This window comes from Python bivittatus, unplaced genomic scaffold (genome assembly GCF_059951505.1).
Source record: "Python bivittatus isolate LINGU-HERP-01145 unplaced genomic scaffold, Pbiv_v1 ctg000350_np1212, whole genome shotgun sequence".
NCBI lineage: Eukaryota > Metazoa > Chordata > Lepidosauria > Squamata > Pythonidae > Python > Python bivittatus.
The window spans coordinates 43,252,984-43,275,348 of record NW_028277074.1 but is presented as its reverse complement, the minus strand read 5'-3'; the positions used below and the strand labels follow the sequence as shown (position 1 = coordinate 43,275,348).

The 22,365-nt window shown below is 37.2% G+C and overlaps 1 protein-coding gene across 3 annotated transcripts in view; it reads left to right on the top strand.

Annotated features, from left to right (window-relative positions):
- The window catches only part of CRACDL (CRACD like), a 59,941-nt gene that overhangs the window by 28,173 nt on the left and 9,403 nt on the right, over positions 1-22,365 (top strand). For 2 of the 3 annotated variants that reach the window (XM_088145028.1, XM_088145029.1), the window contains exons 5-10: positions 380-515; positions 1,244-1,405; positions 2,431-2,499; positions 4,365-4,592; positions 7,350-8,901; positions 19,746-19,930. In XM_088145028.1, the coding sequence (XP_088001154.1) occupies positions 380-515; positions 1,244-1,405; positions 2,431-2,499; positions 4,365-4,592; positions 7,350-8,901; positions 19,746-19,930 (2,332 nt within the window). Of the gene's footprint in view, positions 1-361; positions 516-1,243; positions 1,406-2,430; positions 2,500-4,364; positions 4,593-7,349; positions 8,902-19,745; positions 19,931-22,365 lie in introns of all 3 variants that reach the window. The other variant, XM_088145027.1, reaches the window with a different exon arrangement.

Below are 22,365 nucleotides of genomic sequence, written 5' to 3'. Positions count from 1 at the left end.
CCTTGGCTGGAGATGTGTCCCTTAGAATCCTTTTCATTTCTGCAAACTTGTTGGACATCTCTTAGGACTGGACCCAAAATTATTCATCAGTTAATTTGTTGGTTAGATCCTTCTAACTAAAGTATGGGATCATATTTTGTTCTACCGAGAGCATCTAGATCCCTAGTGGACCTAGTATTCAAAAGTGATGCGTCTATGCCTAAAATTATGATGACCCAAATACAACATCAGATACCCTTATAGCTGAGCATCTTTCTTCAGGCATTCCTTCCCTTATTACATTCCTACTCAAACTTGCATTGCAAATAGACTTCATTACTTGGAAAGAAAATTCAGGTTTAAATATGTATTCTTTTATTAGCTTTCCATGTTCTCCTAGGATGCACAGAACTATTATGGGAAACAGAGCTTTGTCACATGACAGCATTTTCATTTCTGAGACTCCACAAGAACCACCTAGACCAGTCCGAGTATTTTCTCAGGAAAATGTTTCTGATCGAATTAGGGCTTTGCAGGTAATACTGCTGAAATAATTTGTTTCCATTATTTCCAGATTCTTTCATTTCTGGTATGATTACAGATTTCTTTATTTCCCATGTGATCTTAATATATATGAGGCATTAATCAACAGGTGAATGAACAGAAACATTTGCAAAAGAGTTTCTCTAAATTAATGTCATGGAGCATTTAGTAATCTAAAGGAACTTGAATATCAAGGTGAACTGGTTGGTTATACTGTATCACATGATCTATAATGAAAGCCAGAATGTACCTTTTGGGCCCATGCAGTAAGGATGTGCTCATTTAGTGCATAGTTGTGGAGCAAACAATCCTGCCCTTCTTTAGTTAGTAATTAGTATGAAGAAATGTAGAATGTGAGCAGAATACAATTGCTTGTTCATCTTTCTGCTACTAAACTCCCTTGACTTTGGCAGGATCAACATTGTTTTGTTTATTATTGGTAACCTTGACAACAGAATTCAGTAAAAATGGGTCACAACAGTAAGTAAGCATTGTATAGAATCACATTCTCCTTGTATATAGTCAAATAAGGTAAAGCGCAGGAGATTGAATAAAACGACATAAGCCGTATGCATCGTCCTGCTGGGCACAAAAAGAAAGCCTTGTGGTGTTGGGAACAGCGGGTAATTACATCATCTTTTTTTCCATGAGAGCAAATACTGCCACTCTGTTCTTTTAGTAATATAAGAAATATATTAAAACTTGACATTTGGCATTGTAGGTGAAACTCCAGCAAAACTGGAAGCTAGGTCTCTCTTCTCCATTTGGAAGTCCTTCAAAAAGACAAGAGGATGCTGGAATGAGTTCAGAAGATGATGGGTTACCCAGAAGTCCACCAGAAACATATTTGCTACAAGAAATTCTAAATCCCAATACATCAAAGGTAGGATTAATTGGGAAAAGCATTTTAGAATTGTGAATTGTGTTTGTCATTTGAAACCATAATTGCACTTCGTAGTAAATGATAGACGTTTATAATAAAGACAAATATCCAGATATTTGAGTATTATAGATAAAATCCTGTTACGCTAAGAGAAAGTTATTTTGAAAAATGCATAAACTTAACTGTAAGAAATGGAATATCCTAGAATGATCTCAAATAACAGAGGAAATAGTTTCATTTGTTTATTGTAGCAGATTTGTCAGAAATCTATTTGGCCTCCTTCTGGACTGTGATACAGTTCTGGAAGAAATGCTTCAAAGGAGTTTAAAAATGAAGTAGAAAGGAAATGAGAGCTGATCTGGAGGCCTTTCCCCACATTCACCTAACCATGGCACAAACATGCCTTGGCAACATTTTTTTCTGTGGTTTCCTCATAATGGTGCCTTCATCTCATTTCCAGTACATGAGTGAGACAGGCCTTGTCTGAACTGTACCAATGTTAAAGTAGTGTTTTCTCCCTTCTTCTGACACATCAAAGGACAGCTTTAAGGTACATAACATCTGTTAGGCTTTGCTACCCATTACCTTTGAGAAAAATCAGATGACTGTAGTGGCTGGGAACAGAAACAATAAACAGGAGAGGGATTGACTCAAGGCTGGGTGGAGAACACTCCAGTTCCACAGTGGTGAAAGTCCTTTAGTCTGATTAAAAAAAAAAAAAAGCTACATAAATACTAGAAAATATGGTCAGCTTTCTTCTAAAAACAACCTCCTCCATCTTCATCTTTATAGATTTTTCCTAATTCTTAGAGCTCTATAGAAACATTATTGTTGCCTGTGTGATGTTTGTATAGTACAGTGTTTGTATAGTACAGCATGGCTGGGGAATTCTGGGAGTTGAAATCCACACATCTTAAAGTTGCCAAGTTTGAAAAACACTGGTATAGCAGGTACTGTAGTTTTTGTTTATATTTCATTTCATATTATCATTTATTACTGAAATTTTTCCTCATTCCACTCCACAGTTTTCTGACTCTCACAAGCATCATAGCTCTTTGAGTTTAGCTGGAACAGGCAGTGAAGAAGAAGAACAGGTAATTTAATTGTATCTATACTTAATGACAATGCTGTAATATCTCACAGGATTCCTGAATTCTCATAAAAGTTGCAGGGAGAGGTTGCAACACTTTTGTTAACAAATATTAATGAAGGATGTCGTTGGCTGCATTAACACCTATTGTCATCTATTTTTCTTTCAAACACTATTAAGGAAGAAATGAACTAGAAACAAATGTGGGCATGTATTATTTGCTCAACTGACAGTCACCCAAAAGGAAAAGTGTGGAGTTTTTAAACAACTTCCCTCAGCTTGTCTTGAAAGGTTACTTTTGAACAGGTACAAAGATTAACATTATCTCCAAGGTCTTTTGATTAGTCCTTTTATTCTTCTCTAATTGATCAGCCACAATTCCCCCTTAACGATCCAAAGTGCAACTGCTTTGCTGATGAAGGCTATGGCTATTCTGTTTGACAGCATGGGTGTGGCTGTTACTCTCCTTCCCAAAGCTCTGTTTGACAAGATGGCTGCCTCTCTTCAATCAGCAGCACATGTAACCAACAGACTGAAGAATGGCTTTAGCAGCCTCTTGAAGAACCCTATTTATTTGCTCAGCTGGAGAAGAGTTAGAGACCTTATAGACATGTGGGAGATGGAAGGGACAATGTGGAGTACTTTTTCCCCTACAGAAACAGAAGAAAGGAAATAATACACAAAGGAAGTACTTATTGTTTTTCTTTCCCAAGTGAATATTTTCTGCGTAGGCCTTGTTAAAGAGTACTGTAACAATGATTAACATTCTTTTTTAAACAATTGGCTCTACTATCCATTGTTCTGAAATATGGAGCACAGACCATTGTTTCTTTTGCTAAACTTCAGATCTGCTTTGATGATAAGTTACTAAACAAACCATTTTTCAGTTTCCTAAAAGAAGGAAGAAAAGAAGCATTGAGTATCACAAGCAACATGACTATAGAAACTCCACATGTGCAATTGTCATATCATGGAACAGCCTTCATAGGCCTATCTTCCACATCATATTAGACGTGGCAATTTTTGGTGGCAATAGTTCATATAAGAGTCATTTCTTCCTAAAATGACCGCTAGAGTTTGTATATTTTGTATATTCTCTGTGTATATTTTGGAACATTTCCTGCAATAAATCTTTAAGTCCATATTCATAGAAATTAGAAAGTTGCTTATTACATATTTGTGCATCCTGATTTGCACACATAAGCTTAGAAAGGTGTTGTAACATAAAGAGGGCAAACCTGTGACCTTCCACACACTGCTAACTACAATTCTCAGAACTGCAACTAACATCACTGAATGTGGCAATTGCCATTTGCATCATCTGGGGGATTAAGGCTTCCCCACAATTGTTCTATGTAAAAAAGTATTGTGACATTCAGGATGAAAAATCTATTATGACCTACCTTTTTTCATCCTACTTTCTAGTGCGATATTATAACTTTTACTTTTTAATGTACAATATGACTATTTGTTGTTTTGCTGTAGCAAAACTGGAGATTTAACAGTTCTGTGTCAACAAGTTGCAAAGTAGATGATGGGTTAGGGGCCTGGTTTTCTTGTTTTTCCTGTTTTTAGTTTTATTATTGTGAGTCACCCACTGTTGTGTTTTACAAGATGGACAGCCATATAAATCTTTTAAATAAATAAATAAAATAGGAAGATTAACCTCTGCCTACAGAAAAAAAATGTAAACAGATATAAACAAACAATGGATAATTTGATAGGCAGTGTTAATTCTAACAATGATGAAATAAGTATTTAACATCACTTAGGAACTTCCTGGTTTTATTTTGTCTTCTTTTAAAATTCTTATTGATTTGTTTTGACGCTACTTTCTCCCCCACCCCCTTTGTGGGGGTTTTTGTTTAGGTCACAAAAAGTCCTTCAAGATCCTGTTCTACAGAAAGTCAGCTGTTCTCCCATCAGTCAAGAGCTAAAATTATAACTCAACAAACATTTCATAGCAGCTGTTTGCCTCCTGGTGATTTTGATACTCTTCCGGAATTATCCTCTTGCTTGGACAATTCTGCTGCTAAGCACAAGCTTTCAGTAAAACCACGGAACCAGAGATCTAGTAGAATAAGAAGACTACCTTTGGTAATTGACTTTGCCTTGAAAGAGAGAGAGAGAAGCATGTGAGAGAGGAAGTATTTGTAGATGGAGACTTGTTTTTCTGTAAAGGCTCCCCCAAGCCCTATGATATATATAAGGCAATATAAGGAAAGCCTCCTCAGTGAGGAACAAGGCTGTGCCAAGTATTTAAAAGGGGTACTTTGGGAAGCATGTTAATATCAATGACATTTCCTTCCTCAAAATATGAAAATAATCATGTCCTTCAGAAGGCTTGTGCAACTACTACAAAGGGTGCCCTCAGCTATCTGTGCACATGTGTGGCGATACACACCTATTCTAATGTGCTGGTGGTTCCAGTGAAAGTATGGTCTAAGCATGCACGTGCCAACAGCTTAGAAGGGTAGCCTTTGAAGAAGCTACATGAACATTTTAAAGGATGTGGATGCTTTGACACTTGAAGAAGGGATCCTCTGTTTGTGCTAATGCATTTTGTGAAACATTCCTTTCTAATGCTTTTCACAGTCCTATTGAATGGGTACACCCTGAAATATGAGTAGTGATGTGAGCTTTTTCTGTCATGTCGTTGTTAATTGTGTGAAAGGGAACACTTTAATAGATCTTCTAAGGTTGTTTGAACTCTTAGGACCCTAAGAAGTTGCCTTATATTGACTCAGATCTCCTGTCCATCTAAGCCTAGTATTGTTGTCACAAGCTTGGTTCACACCTCATGCTAAGCTGCAGCTTGAATAAACCACTGTAGCTGGGTGCAGACAACACGCTGAGACAGAAACAAACAAGCCACATTATGGTTAGTCTTTTGGGGGCACCAGGCCTGGCAGTGGCTCTGCAGGATTTAAGGCTGGATCTATTCTAAGCTTACCTATAGATGCCAAAGATTGAAGCTGGGACCTTCTTCATGGAAATGGGGTGCTTGCCATTGAGTTACAGCCAGGATTCTCTACCCTTGTATTCTGTTTTACTTTTTACTGCCACCTTAATATTGTTTATATTTTAATGCAACTATCTATCTTTTACTTCTCTAACTGCAGCTCTAGATAGGAACTATTGATGTTCAATTCCTTCCTATAGCAAGAAGTCCAATAGGAGTCCATACTATTACTACTCTCACTGATGATTCCTTACTTTTCAGGAATTAATGTTCAAACACCATGACAGAGTCCAACAAAAGAGTTCCGAGGGGGAAAAAAAGCTTTCTTTTATAGTGTGATTCTAGGCATATCTGTTGAAAAGCATGTCCTACTGCATTTATTTGGATTTTCCCTCCCTCATTAAGTATTATTTGTAAATCTTGTACTTAAGATTTGTAATTAATTGAAATTTGATGCGCTTTTTGTCATAACAGTACAAGCCTATCTTACTGTTATTTACATAGAGAATGAGAATGTATACAGTAGGTAAATACGTTAATTATAAGGAAATGTTGAGAAGTAACACTGAATTCCAATTTATGTAAAGGCAAAAAGATGTGTCGCAGCATGCTAATTTAGCCCCTCACTGCAGCTCCTTAAACCATACACATTTTCCTAGGATCATGTAGCAATTGTGGAGGACAGCCATATGATCATAGGAAAGGCTTGGCTGCTTCAAGGAGTTGCAGACAGGTATTATGTTTGCATCACCATATATTTCCAAGGCCTTTTCTTGCCTTTGAATTCAAATACTGCCCACTCCCAATAAGAATATCATGTGAAAAATGAAGTTAGCCATAGCTTGTAGGCTGAAATTATGCAGAGTTTTTAAAAAATCAAATCAATAATTATTATGAAGAACGAGGAAACTATGAAAAATTCAGTTCCTACTTAAAAAAACATCCCATTTGTTTGGTGTTTTTATTTAGTAGGGCCATGCAAATCATACAAAGCATGTGGAAGTAGCTCCTGAAGCAGCTACATCAGCTTTGGACAAAGATGTGACAGTGGAGTCCTTGGTGGTCTCTGAGCTTGGTTGTTTGCTTGCAGACATTTCATTACCTGACTAGGTAACATCATCAGCGGTAGCAAACATTTGCAAGCAAACAACCAAGCTCAGAGACCACCAAGGACTCCACAGTTCAACCCTGAGCTACATATATACTCTCTTCTATTGAAAGATATGACTGTTTTAAAGGTTTTGAAGGTTCAAACAGAGGTGCTTCATACACACTTCCATGTATTTCCAAAACTCCTCTTTTGAAGGATTTACACAGTCATAGTATTTAGTTGTGAAAGAGAGAGAGAATAAGAGGCTAACAGTATTCTTCTTCCATTTATTGTATAATGATTTCTAATTAGTAATGTAAAAAAGAAAAGAAAATGGATGTATGACTTTTTAAGAGAGAATCAATGGAGGGGTTGTCTTCTGCATGGTAAAATGGCTTTCAGATGATGACTATCTTAATCTTTGCAATCAGAACAACAAAATTTGTAGGAGCTTAATGATTACTGAACTGATTAGCACACAAAGTCATGGTTCATTTGAACAGAGAGAGCAATGGAATTGATTCATAGGGAAATGTGATTGAAATCATAGCGAAATAGTGGCCACTCTTATATATGGGCCTTGTGAATTTCATCACATGCACCACTCGCAATTGTACCTCTTGAAAATAGTTCATACTGTTGAAGTGAATAAAATCCACAGAATTCCATAATAAACTCTTTGTATTTAAGCTGCCAGAAGTTTTTAATGTCAATGATTCTTCTATCTTAGCAGTAACTAATCTTTTTCAAAAGTACTGCTATGATGAAGAGAAAAGATGCAAAGCCTTTTTGTTTCTTGCAGAGGAAACTATCTGAGTCTCAGAATAACATGATCTGCACCCTTGAGGAAGATGAAAGTGTTGGGAAGGAAGTGCTGGTTGAAAACTCCTACAAAAGTGTGACTTCCAGCCCACAGGAATGGACTGAGAGCAGAGTTTCATCCAGTATGGTCTCCTCTGAGCTTCAGCTTAATTTGAGTCACCCAGATGAAAAGTCTTACATGTCACACTCCACTTCTGTGATGGATTCACATTCCTGTGAGAACTCTTCAGAGGACTGCCAATCTGCCCAGGGATTAATACATACTCTAAGGCTATCTTCAGCTTCCAACCTCAAAGAAAGTATTCCTACTCCACAGCATGAAAAAGAGCACTGTGAAACTTTAGAGATGCAGCCTAAGAATTTAAGTGATGTGCCCCTAAGTATTTTAAACCAAGAAAATAAACAGATTTCTGATATTTCATCAAAAAATGACATGAGAACTGCTAAGAACGTCTCTGCCAAAAATTATTGGATTGCTGAATCAGATGAATCAGAAAAAAAGTCACTGAAAGATGCTAAGGAACTTTTGGAAAGTGTTTCTAATAAGGAAGCTACAAAGGGATCTTCTTTATTGCCCAATTCCATAATTTGTTTATCCCCAAATCCTTCCCAGCTTCTAGATTTACTCCACCCAGAGAATAGTAGTATTTCCCAGGCTTCATGCAAAGTTTCTTCGATTCAAGGCAAAATGAAAGCAACTCGAGAGAAACCAGAATCTAATGATGAAAAACATCTCCCACCTGTATCTGATGGTATATTGGGAGGGAAAGCAGAGAAAGAAGCCAGTGACCTTTGTGGCTTGAGAAAGTTTTCAGTGTCATCAGCCCGGTGGAGATCTAGATCTAACAGCCTGAACATGAAGGACACTTCAGAGTGTGAGAAGCCTCCTACCATGCAGGTAAATTTCTCCATAAATAGTGAAAAGATGAAGAATGTGGATATGAACTCTTCACAAGAGAAAAAAAGGTACATTAATAAACAGAAATCCTCATTACAGTCAGAATCTGAAATTCCTGGTAGAGCATTAGACTCAATGACTATTGCATCACCGGCTTTGGGTTCAAAACCAGCACTGAGCAACTCATTTGGTAATCTTCTGCAGCTGTCAAGTCTGGGCCATTCAAGCTGTGAGGGCCAGAATCCCTTTCAAGTCAAACTTAGGTCCACATCTTTATCACTGAAACACAGAGACATTGCACAGGAATCAAAGGAATTGAAAGGAGATAATGCTGAACTTAATTTAGAAAAAGAGGAGATGATTTTATCTTCACTGAAAGTTGAAAAAGGAGAAATCAGAAACACAACTGATGGAAATGTCACTGATTTGTTCAATGAAAGCTTCAAAGCTAAATTAAAGTCCTCTGAACAGGGCAGCACAAAACCTCCACTGCCTAGAAAACCTGTTTTGCAGCACTTCAGTATGGCCAGCATTAACACAAGCACAGAAAGGCAGGAAAAGATAACCAAATATCCAGAATTTAAAACTGAAGGCAGAAATGTGGAAAAGAAGCAGAATCTCTCTGAAGTGCCTGGTAAGACTTTGTTATTTATTTATTTTTTTGCATATATGAATGTATGTATCTATCTCTACAAAAGCAAAGGGTAGAGGAAGGTATATTTATAAAAGTCAATTGTATCAATTTTCATACTGCATTAATATTTAATAAAATAGAGAAGAACACTGATTTAAGGAGAGTGTAGTCACACATTGCATTAAACCACAATTAATAGCATGATATATGTCATTTATTCAGCAAACCATGGTTTAGTGCAATGGATGAATCCAGAGTGTCACTAGATTTTGAGAGAAATGATATCAATGATATAAAAATCTCCATTACCTCCCCTTAGGTGAAAATCCCTTCTGAAAGCATGAGGAAATTCTGGACACTTAGATCATATTTTCAAGTTTTTAAAAAAACTATGTTGAAATCTGCCTTCCAATATCCTGAAAGTTTGTTCCTCTGAGAAGATTTCTGTTCTTGCTGTTTTTACCTCATCCTTGGGGTTCTGCAGAATCTTCTCTGAGGATACTGATTTTAAGTGAATTTAATTGTTGGAAGTGCTGTTGTTTTTCAGTTCAGTATATCTCCTCATCACTCCACAGATATTTTAACTGTCCATCCTAATTTGGAAAATCCCTAGGAGGCATTATTTTATGATGTCTTCCATTGGGATTTAACTGAAATTTGGACAGCAGGTGGGTGGGACATGAACATTATGAAGGGACAAAACTTACACTGACAGTGCACACATAGCTACACACTCCAGCCATCTCATAACCAAGGTAATATACAATACTCAGTTATTCCTATTTGATCCTTCCTATTTGTGGATGTGGCTAACATCCTGGATAGTGTCACGCATGATTTGTTTAGAATAAACCATGACTTATAGTTGTAGCTAGTTAGAAGGGAAACAAACCAGCATTCATGTTTTCAAATAACTGGAATTAAATATAGAGAGAACTGGCCAAGTTTGTTAGCCAAGTCTGCTAATAGTAGGAGCCACCTGGAAACAAATACATATCATATCAAGCAAAAATATATTGGTTGTTACAAGTTTGTTTATGAGTGTTACTCAAGGCCACTTCCTGTAAAATATCATTTTGCAATGGATATGTGTGACTTGGTGAAATATCCAGTTACCACAATTATAATAGTCTTTTCCAATAAAATATGTTACAACAGTAGGTACATTATTTCTTTGGGAGAAAGCAGAAAGCAATAATATCATAATGAATTGTAACAGTTGTAGCTGGGGAAATTTAGGATAAAAAATAAGGAGTAAAACCTGTGTTAAAAGAAGCACAAAATTAGCCATATGAAATAAAAGGAAGAAGAAAAATGTTTTGAAATTGATGCTTGGCCATCAAGTTTAACTGCATTTGCAGGATGATGAGAGTAAGTAGGGAGAAAAGCAAAGGTCATTGTGCATTTCATTGGCTGAATAACAAAATGGCATTTTGGGAAGATGTCAGTATGAGGAGAAATTTTAAAAAAAGGATCATTGAAAGGGTACATGACATTTGCTTGATTGATTGGAGTAACCCATGTCTGGGGGCATAGATAAGACTAATTAAGCTTCTTGTCTTTGGAATATATTTGTCAACATCAAGGTATTTAGCCGAGCACACAGATTAAATTAAGGTTCATGGTTCCCTTTAGCCCAAAGGAGCACTTAAATTCTTTTTTAGGAATCAGATTAGCAGAGTGAGTCCCTTTAACAATACTTGCTGATCATCTCCTGACTCTGCCTGACTATTGAACTCTTTATCTCTGGCTACACAGTTCCTGGGTCAATAAAAAAAGTTCTCATAAAATCCAAGCTTCAACTTGTGATCCAATAAAGCTTTAAAAGGAATTATCTCTACCTAGCATGGAATGAGAGAGAGAGAGATTATGTCTCATCAAGTTGGTTACAACTCTTGGTAACCACATAGATGGACTTTCTCCAAGATGATCTGTCCCCAGCCTTTAACCTTCAGGCCTTCCAATGGTGTACTCATCACTGCTGTAATTGAGTCCATCCATCTTAATGCTAGTTGTCCTCTTCTCATTCCACGTTTTCCAGATTATAGACTACTCAAGAGCTAGTTCTTCACATAATGTGTCCAAAATATACTAATTTGACCCTGGTAATTTGTGCCTCAAGAGAGAACTCTTGAGTTGATTTGTTCTGTGATCCTTTTGTTTGTTTCCTTGGCTATCTGTGGTATTTGCAGGAGATTTACCAATACCAAAGTTCAAAAGTGTCAGTACTTTTTCTGCCTCACTCCTTCAAAGTCCAACTTTTGCTTCCATAAAGTATCACAGGAAAAACTATTGTCTGCACAATTCTGATCTTTGTGGGTATAATCAGATCATGGCATTTGAATATCTTTTCCAAGCCTTTCATTTCTACCCAATGAAGTGCTAGTCTGTGGTGTATTTTTGATTGTTGGTTCCTTTATTGTTAATAGTTGATCCTAAAAGGCAAAGCTATAGCTGTTTTCATTAGTTTGGTCATCTTTATATTTTCAGTTTTTCCACTACAGGTAGTCCTTGCCTAACAACTACAATTGGGACTGGAATCTCTGGTTGTTGAGTAAAGCTGTCATTAAGCAAGAAGCCCACTTGACTGCTTCACTCAATGACTGCAATCTGGGCACTCCTGGGTGTGGTTGTTAAGCAATCTCCTGGGTCATTAAGTGGACAGAGCGAAAGTTGTCTGCTGAAGGATTTCAGCTCCGCATGTAGCTGAAATCCTTCAGCAGACAGCCCTTTCACTCCGTCCTCTTTCCCCTCCCCTCTCTGTGGTGAGCAGAGCACTTGAAGATTTGAAGTGTGCCTGCCCACTGCTGAAAGGGGAAACCTCCCAGTACCAGGCAGTTATGGAGCTCAAATCTTCAGGATTTGAGGTCTGTTCTTTCACATTGCTGAAACCTCCCAGCGGTGTGAAGGAACAGAGCGCAAATCCTGAAGATCTGAGCTCCATAACTGCTCACTGCTGAAAGGGGAGGGGAAACCTCCCAGTGCTAGGCAGTTATGAAGCTCAAATCCTGAAGATTTGAACTCCATTCGTTCACACCATCACATCCCCTCCATCTGCAACCTTTCAATGGGGCTGCGTCCCCTCCACCTGCAACCCCTCCACCTGCAACGATAGGGAAGCCAGCAGAGAAGATTGCAAATGGTGATCACATGATTGCGGAGTGCTTGGCAACTGGTTGTAAATGCGAATCAGTTGCCAAGCACCTGAAATGCAACCACATGGCGGGGGGGGGGGGCACAACATTTTACAATGGCTGGAAATAAAGACTGTAAAGCACCCTTTCTGAGGCCGTCGTAATTTCAAACTGTCGTTAAACGGTCATTAAGCGTATGATCCTTGATCTTCATAACTACAGCTTGCAGAACATTTGCATTTTCAGGTATTAGAGTAGTGTCATGAGCATAATTCAGATGATTGATGTTTCTTCCTCTAGTTTTAAAACCATGCTCATCTTCTTCCAATCCAGCCTCCCTCAATATATATACAGCATATAGTTGGATAAATAAGGAAGAGAGTATACAGCCTTGTCTCAGTCCTTTGCTGACCTGGAGCCAATCTGTTTCGCTAAGTTCCATCCAAATTGTGACTTCCTAACCAATGTCTAAACTTTGCAGAAGGGCAATGAGATATTCTGGGATTCCTGTTTTTCTAAGCACATTCCACACCTTAACAAGGTTGATACAATTGAAGACCTTTCTATAATCAGTGAAGCACATACTGACATTTTTTGTATTCTCTGGCTTTCTTAATTATCCAGCATGCATCAGCAATAATGTCTCTTGTCCTTGGCATTTCCTAAAATCTTCATGAACATCTGGCATCTCCCTTTCAATGTTAAGCTAATCTGCATTGGATGATTCTAAGCATTACAAGTAGACCTCGCTTAACAACTGGCCTGTTTAGTGGCTACGACAGTGCTGAAAAAGTAACTTTATGACCGGTCCTTGCACTTATGACCATTGCAATGTCCCTGCAGTCATGCAATCAAGATTCGGGCACATCGCAACTGGTGGGTGTTTAGAACCCCTGCAGTGTCTCACGGTCATGTGATTGCCATTTGCATGCTTCACAGCTGGCTTCTGACAAGCAGAGTCAATGGAGAAGCTGGGAGTAAAATTGCAAGGTGTGGTCACGTGATGTCTGTCTTAATGACCGCAGGTGATTTGCTTAATGACCGCAATGGAAATGAGATTGTAAGCCCACTGCTGTCATGTGATGCCTCACTTAACAACCACATTGCTTAGCAGCAGAGTTGACAGTCCTAATTGTGGTTGTTAAGCAAGGACTACCTGTAGTTTGGTAGCATGTGAAATTAAGAATATTGGACACTCATTTATGCCCTCTGTTAAGTCTCCTTTCTTTGGTATTGGTATGTATAATGACCTCCATCTATTGTTACACATGGTCCCAGGTTCAGCTTACAGTCACTTACACACTCACAGCCTGTTGACGCTCACGGATCTTGTAAGTCCCCCTTGCTTTCTACCTGGGTTTTCCAGATAGGTAAGACTAGACTAGACAAGACACACAGCCCTGGTCAACAGCCTGGAAATAATTAGGGATACACACAAATCACTTTCAACCAAACACTGAGGCACATCAAGTTCTTTGGAATACAGGGAGACCTGGTGAACTTAAAGTAACAGCAAAACTTTATTGATTACAATGTACATTTGCTCTTACACACACACGCACGCATCCACACTTACCCACATCTTTCTCAACTAGGCTGCTAGGCGCTAGCTAGAGGGATGGAAGCCACCAAGTCTGGATCCAAAAATGACTTAAGGAATGGGTGGGCTTCAGGACCCCTTTTAATCCCCAAAACCTCTTGCTTTGTTGATTAGCTGGAATTGGGGGGGTTCCCATGTGCTGAGGCCCACTTCCTTTGTCTGGCTCAGGTGACACTTTTCCTTTGTTTCCTTAATAACTCGTTTCCTTCTTATCTACCTCCCTGAAGGGATCTTTTAGATAAGATTCCTGGCTTTTTCCCTCTCTGCCTATGTGCCTGCTTTATCTTTAGTTATGGCAGCTTCAGCCTAGTCTCACACTATTGGATACTTTGTTGTTCTCTAGATTTGCTGGAATAATTTGGTTAGAAATGTTATTGATTCTTCTTCTGTTGCTTGCCATACTTCGGTAGATATTCTATCAGGTCCTGAAGCCTTCCAGCTTGGTAATGACTGGAGTACTGATTTAACTTAATTTTCCATTACTAGAGGTTCTTGAAAATAGGGAATATTGTTTAAGGTATTTTGGAATTTGACATCTCTACTGTATAGTATTTTAATATGCTCCTTCCATCTTCCTTTGATGTTCTTTGAGTCAGTTACTATCAGTGCATTAGCATCCCTTAGCTTATCAATTCAAGGTTAGAACCCCCTTCAGAGTTCAAAGATTTTTTGGAAAACTTTCCTCGGGTTTCTGTATCCATTCCATCTTTGATGTCTTTACAGATGTTGTTGTAATACTACTTCTTGTCTCTTGTAACAGCTGTTTGAAATTCTTTGTTAAGATCCTCTCTGAGATCTTTTTCTTTCTTGGCTTTGGCTTCTCATCTCTTCTTGGCAATTTCCACAGTTTATTCCAAACCCAGTTTCCTTTCTCCTGTTTCTTGGCCTTTGGCAATCGCTTTTCATATTTATCCTTAACAATAGTTTTGATTTCATTCTACAGTTCCTCTAATTCCCTATCAATGAGGAATTAATATTACATGATTGCATGATTGACTTCAAAGGGAAAAATAGCCAGAGCCAATGCAAAATGTACAAAGGTATTAGTTTGCTAAGGGTGTTTGGTAGAATTCTGATCAAAAGAGTATGAGAAATTACAATGAATAAAATTTGGGAAGTTGGTGTAGCTTTATGCCAGGCAGCAGGTTGGAGACTAGATTTTTTTGTTCTTTGTCAGGTCACTGAGCAGTGTGTGGAATGTTTGCCTGAATGTGGAGTTGAATGTTGGACACTGAATGTGTTAAGATCAGTAAATGAGGGAAATAAAGCAAATGGTTTTCCACTAACCAGGAAGTAAGGCATGGATATATCACCATGGTTATTTAAAGTATTTATGGGTATATGTATTAGAATGCTTGTTGTGATGGGAAAATGAGATGTGCAAGTCCTGGTAGAAAGATAGCAAGTAATATGTGATCTGTTATGAGAAATGAATGTTTGTCAAAAGAAGCAAAAATGGCTGTGTATAAGAGTGTGGTTAAGTCTGCCTTGTTATTGAATATAGAATTGAATGTAGCAGGAGGAATGCAGTGAGAATGGGTTACTTAAGAAGTGTGTGTGGTAAAACAAGAAGAAATCAGGTCAAGAATGAATGGGTGATAAAGGAATGTGGATTCAATACAAAAGTAAGTGTTTGGTATGAAAGATATACAGTATATTTGGTTATAGAGAGAGAACATAGGGGAAGAAATTATTGGATGGAATTGATGAGATCTTCAAAAAGAAATAGAAATTTAAAGAACAAAAGGAAATAGATGAAGCAGTGTATGTAAAAGTAAGAATGGCTTGCAAAGATTGAAAGGTATGGAGAGAGATAGTGGATTTGATTTTATTTGGCTTAGTACTTCTCACTCCTTTTCAGTGCTTTCTGTAATACTCCTTACCCCAAAATTGAGTAATGTAATCAATATGAACTATGTATTTATGTATATTTCAATGTAACCATTTTTAGTTATAACTTCACTTTTGACCCATTAGTATGAAATTCAGAAGATAGCCTAGATAATTTTTACTATAGAAAAGTAATAGATAGCTGTAACGACTGTAGTAGTTAATTGGGAAGCTTTAAAATAAGCAAGTTCCAGAAAGTCATTGATGTGATGTATGTGAATGTATTTGGTTGTGTTAAGAGAGACCACTGCCTCTAAATAAAACATCTATTTAATTGTTTAATAGACAGAAATAGTAATTTGAACCTTACTTATGGAACATGTCAAAATGCTTGCACAGTCAGGAAATTCTTCCTAATATTTAATCTAAAGCTTTTTTCTTGTAATTTGAATGATGGATTTGGGTCCTATCTAACTGATGGCTTTCACCTGCAGTAGCCATTTTCAGACATCATTAGTGTGGACAGTTAATTTATTTAGGGAGTTGTTATACAGCCTTTTAATATTACAGCAAGACTCCCAAATCACTTTGCTCATTAAAAACAACACAGAAAAGAATATCAACATTAGAGAGAAGTATATACACAACAGAGCAAGAAATAAATAAAACATCATGCAATAAGAAAATTATTTAATACATATCTGAGAAAGGTATCCTTATGACAGTATACTCAATCTTTGACCGGATGCTTTTAAGGTCAATTGTTTTGAGCTTGTTAGACTGCCAGATCATTGAAAAATAATTCAAGTGACCTAGCATCACACTAAGAAACCAAAAGAAGCAGATAACAAGCTTATCCTGAGGGTAGTCTTTGCCAGCTGTGATATCTGTTACCATTTCCTCTCAGAATTTGAAGGTTATAAACAATCTTAGGTTCAAAATACAAATGATGACAAATGAGGTTGAAGCTGATTTAAAAAGCAAAGAGGAGAGAGAGATCCACTCATCCATGTTCTTGGGCTTTTAAAAATTAAACCCTATTCCTTGGGTAGAGATCTTAGTCTCAGTGATGTTATGCGTACAGTACAATTTAGGAGAGTGAGATGTGCTGTTCAGATGCAGAGAAGCCTGACTTCCTATGTCACCATGCTCAGTTAGGCCAGAGGTCTATCTAATCTTCTTCTGCCTTCAGTGGTAGTCAGTCAGATGCCCTTGAATAGCAGGAATGACAAGTACAGCTTTTCCAGTTGAGTTCTCTGCCATTAAAATTGGGACTCCTTTCTTTACTATTTTCATTTAGTTTATGAAATGTGTTTCTAAGGCCATTCGGTCTTAACTGATGTGTAAATAGTATCATGAACAGCAGATCAGGTCACAAGTCACATATTTGTGATGGATAGACACAGAAATGGATTCTCTTCCTCCCTCTCCCTGTTATAGATCAGCACCTCTATAAATTGTGCAGCATTTCAGTGCTTCAGAGTTCATCGGAGGCAAAATATAGCACCTGCCTGCAATATTTTAAAGCAGTTGTGCCTTTCCCAGGATACAGCAGCTGTTCTCTGCAGCTTTCCAAAGTACAATTTGGAGAGCAAATTCAAAGTGCTGTGCATCAGTAAAAATTGCATATTGTTATTGGGATGTATTGTAAGTTGGCACTTTTTAAAAACTTGCTTTGTTAAAGCTGTTAGAAAAGAATCCTCACCTACATATAATGATCTCTATGGAGACTACTGGATATACAGAATGCCGTAACTCATACTCCTGTATTTCCTTACCTCACGTTGTTCATTTTTATCTTTCCATCTTCAGTTTAAATGTCTTGCACTTACTCTCATATGTTTCCATGATCTTGTTCTCTTCTTCCTTAATCTCCTCAGCTAAGATTCACTTCTTCTATTTCTTTGCCTTTTTCCATTTATCTTTTCACTTGCACTCTAACTTTGCCATGTTGTATGAGAAAACTGATGTACTGCTTGAACTCTATTTGTCTTGCTCTATTTTATTTCATTTTTAAAATCCAAACACATTTGTTCATTCTGACCTTCCTTTATGGTCTTTCTTATTTTTTTATCTTACTTTTTTCCTTAATTTTTTTTTATTGTAGGGCTTCAAGCAGAGACTACATTTATTTATAATTTATGTATGTTACCTGACAGATAAATACTTCATTTTTAATAAAAAGTAACATTGGGATGTACACCTAATACTGAAAGCACAATAGTGATTTAAGTTATAATAAATGATTGACATTCAGAAATTAAACCACTAAGCCATTATTGTAAAGAACACCGAAGGAATGCAGTTGCTTCTGTTGAATAGTGAAACTTCTGGGGGTTAATTAAAGGTTATATTATTACTGGTAGCTTCTTGCCCAGATGACAAGAAATTAATAGGATATGGAAATTAATAGGTACTATTTTTTTCATCCACTTTTTTTCATCCCCAGCTTGGATAGGAAAGTTTGTATGGAAGGCAGTTCACTGGATGTTTTTCTCAGTCCTGCCATCAGTAGATATACTTGATTGGTTTATGATAAACCTGTATGTCTTTCCTAACAAAGCAGGTGCACAAATTCCTTGCTAGGCAAACACAGAGCTTTCATTCTACCAGAAATTTCAACTACAAGGTTGTGGAACTTGGTCAATTTGCATGATAATGGCTGTTTGTTTTAGAAGGCCTTACTGGTTCGTATTGATACAGGTTCCAAGGGCAAGAAAACAGTATTTTATCCATAAATCATATTCCTCTCATTTATACTGTGATCCTATTACAAGGGCAATGATAGGCTTTTTTCCCCTTGATATTTAAGAAGAACAGAAGAGAGAAAATTAATTCTGAAATATTGTTACTACTTATGGATGCAAGTTCAATAGTATGTACCCAGCTGATTCATTCACACACACTTAGCTGCCCAGAGATGTTTTGGAGTCAGGCCATTCCTAAATGTAATAAATAAATCAGCTTAAAGCTTAAGCTGCTTTTGTATATTGAAAATCTAGTTTTAAGGTAGTGAGTTAAAATATTTAAAGTATTGGAAATCCAGAGTTGGATGAATAATAAAAAGACAGAAGTAGAAAGTAAATTTCTCTGACCTTATTGCTTGGGCCAGTATATTTGTTTTTATTCTGGGCTCAATACATTTTTATGGTAAACTGGTTGCATGGGTAGTTTGTTACAGACAAATCTCCTTAAATTAGATAATATACAAGGCAGACAAATCTCCTTAAATTAGATAATATACAAGGCAGACAAATCTCCTTAAATTAAATAATATACAAGATACTGTATGCAAAATTGCCATTCTCCTCTTTCAGCCATTCAGCCTGTGACTGACTCAAAAACATACAGCATGTTACAAGGTACCCAGAACATATAATTGCAGTGTGGGGTAATGGAATAAGTATTCCATCTATGGGACACACACCTTTGTCCCATAGATGACAGATAAAGATTTTCTGAGCTCTACCTCTCTGAGGTAATACCAACCCTATTTATGGAAATTATCACAAGTCCCATCCAGTTGCTTTATCAGTGGGAATTACTATAGTCTGTGTTAAGGAAGTTATCAAAATCTCAATAATTGACCTGAATGGAAGTCCAGATCATATCTGCAACTATATGTTATCATATATTTTCTGGAAGGGGGCAAGCACTGTCAGATTCTCAAGTGTTCTTACTTCTTTCACTCCTTCTGGCTCCGAATAACTGCCTCTCTACAAAGAACAACTATTTTCACTATATCTGCAGTGTCTATTTTGTGTGACATCATCACCACCACCATCATCTCAATGTACATGGCTGCCCATCTGAAGTTCATGACTCTGGGTACCTAACAATAATTAAAATAACAAATAAATAATTAAAATAATAAAGAAACAACAACACACATGTAATTTGTCATCAGGGTAAAAACAAATCCACCAATAATGAAATCAGCATGACCAGTGCATGGGCTCAGCCATGCTTTCAGATCCCCAGGCATAGTGATAGAACCATGTCTTTAGGGCCACGTGAAAGGCCAACAGGTTGGGGCCATCTAATCTTGGGGGTGGGGGGATTGATACACCTACATCACCTCTGGATTTCTCACCTTGGCATCTCTGCTTATAGAGCAACTTATCTGATATATGTGGAAGTTTCTCCTTAGAAATACCTGCTAGCCATTTCTCAGATTTACAAGACAAGGTTTACTCTTATTACTGTATGCCTCTGGAGGGATGCTTCTAAAATGGCAGAAGAACCGTCTACAATAATCTTCCTAAATTTTCTCTCAACAGAGACAGGTGTGTCTTCTCCTGTGATTGCTACAGACTCTGCAAGAACAACTGGAGTGCCAGCTTGGATTAGCATAGCAAAGCAAAAGCGAAGGGTTGTAGAACAAGAGCTTAGCAAAGAAGAGAAGCCAGTGGGACAGAATAAGGCAGATGCAGAAAAACAAATAAAAGAGAAGGAAGCAACAGAGGTACGTAATTTATCACTGTTTGATTTGTGTGTGTCATTTCAGTGGCGCTTCTTTGTTTTAGTTTCATTGATCAGTTCTCTAAGCCTTGATATGTCCTTTAATCAAGTCAGCTAAACCTGTCCTGCTTCTGAGAATTCAGCCAGTTATGACAGGTGTCTGCCATCTCTGTCATGAAACTATGGTTATTTATTTGTTACATTATGGGAAAATCAGAGAGTGGAAATGGTGTTTCAATTTATATTCATTACAGTGGAGTCAGGTTGGTTAGGAATTTGAATTCCCCTTAAAAGCCAAACTCTTTACTTATTAAGCTACGTTGGCTCACAACATAGTTTAAAGCATTTTAATGATCAGTAACATTATAGACTACCGGTTCTTGAAAAGATCAAGGCATTCAGTGTAGACATTTTCCCTCCCTCTCATAATGGATAAACCATCTTTGCTAGTCCTCAAATTGCAAATTAGGATTCTTTGCCAAACCATTCGTTTCCTCTCTTAGCATTCACACAAAGAGGTATGCAGTATGTCCCAGGTACATACTGGCAAACGTTATGACATCACACAAAGCTCTTCTGATGCTGAGTGAGAACACTACTTTTTCTGGCCTGCCACATTCTGTTCCAATTGAATTCCTGTTCCAATCTATTCCAAACCTTGAATTTTCCAGATGTGAATAGGAATAGATGTCAGTCTGTTTTTCACCTGAGTCACTTTTAGACATGTTTCCCCTTTATATCATTGACGGTGAACCTTTTGGGCTCAGTGTGTCAAAAATTCAGAAAATGCCTAACTTGACTCTGCTGGTGTCTCACCACCACCACCGTACAAAAGAGAAACAATTCTTTACATATTCATTTATCTAAAAAAATATAGTCCAATCATATGCGGTGTTATGCATTATATTAAGAAGTGTCAAACAATTACAAAAACAAAATACGAGTAAAACAAATTTGGTAACTCAAATAGTTGTTATCGGGTGTTGGTGAATGCTGGCGTGTCACCCAAAACATCATGGCTTGTCACCTTTGACGCGTGTCATAAGTTCACCATCACTGCTCTATATCAATGTAGCTTTGTGAATCTTAAAGGGATCTTTAAGTGGTTCTACTAGATATTTTACTTCTTTCATTCTGTAAATGTGTATCTGCTGAATACCTACTTAAAGAAACAAAGTATACATTCAAATTAGTCCACCAATTTCTGAGTCCTTTCAAATAAATAAAGCATCCTTTTAGACTTAAGAAAAGTCTTATGTGACTTTTCTTGAAAAATTAAATAAATTTAAGTTAACTTTGCGTATTCTCTTCTACGTCCTTCTGTATAATTACAATTATGGACAAATGTATAAAGAGTGCTTGTGGGGATGTTAGAAGTGGGGAAAGTTGAACATTACACTGAAATTTGTTTTTCTTATTCTAACAGATGCTGTACATAGTCTAAGTTATAATTTTAGAATCAATTTATACTGATAATTGTCAGTATAAAATTGCTCAATTGTACAAGCATGTGTATATTTTTGTGGGGAAAATGCCCACTTTAAATGAGGAACCAAAGCGGTTGGAGATAGTTGAAATAAAGTATATTTTATTGGCATGAACAACTACAGCGATCACTCGGCCATAAGAATGCAAAAGAACCCTGAAAAAGCAAGTTTATGGGCTATATACTCCTCTAACATGGGAATGATAAAGAAAGCAATGTAAATCATCTGGTCCTTACAGCCGGAATGTAACATCTGATAATACTATGGGATGCCCTTACTATGGTCTGACCCAGGGCCTCTAAATTCCACATTCATGCAAAGGCTCCAAGCTCGCCCTCTTCTACTGATACTAGCACTTACTAACATAAACTGTGTCCTTTATTTGTACCCATGTAGCGTCTCCTTGTACATCCTCATCAAAATTTGGATGTGCAAAAAAGGAATAAGAAATAGCAAACCAAAGATATTAAAGCCAGGAGATAAGAAAAAGAAAAGGAAACAAAGCTAAACTAGTTTATACCACAATTCTCTATATCCCTGCATACTTTTTATCTTTGCAAATCATCCTTGCTTCCATCACCTCCATATACCGATTCATACATTGCTTTTTGTTTTTTAAACTTCTGACCTCTCTCTTTTTTGGGATCTTATCAACTCCACCCAACCATAACTTTCTTGTTTTTGCCATTGCTCTCAATCCATTTGCTGTTCCTTCAAATATCTTTGTGATTCAATCCTCAATCATTCTCTCTATATAATCAGAAAAAGTACATCTTTCATACTAGTCACTCACATTTCTATTCAGTCCAGATTCATTAATCACCCATTCATTCTTGATCCTCTTCTTGCTTTACCATACAGACAAAAATTATACTGAGGTACAGTGGGTTTTTTTCTTTTTGATATCCAACAATAAGCATTAAAGTCATAAACAGCATTCACATCCTTGGTA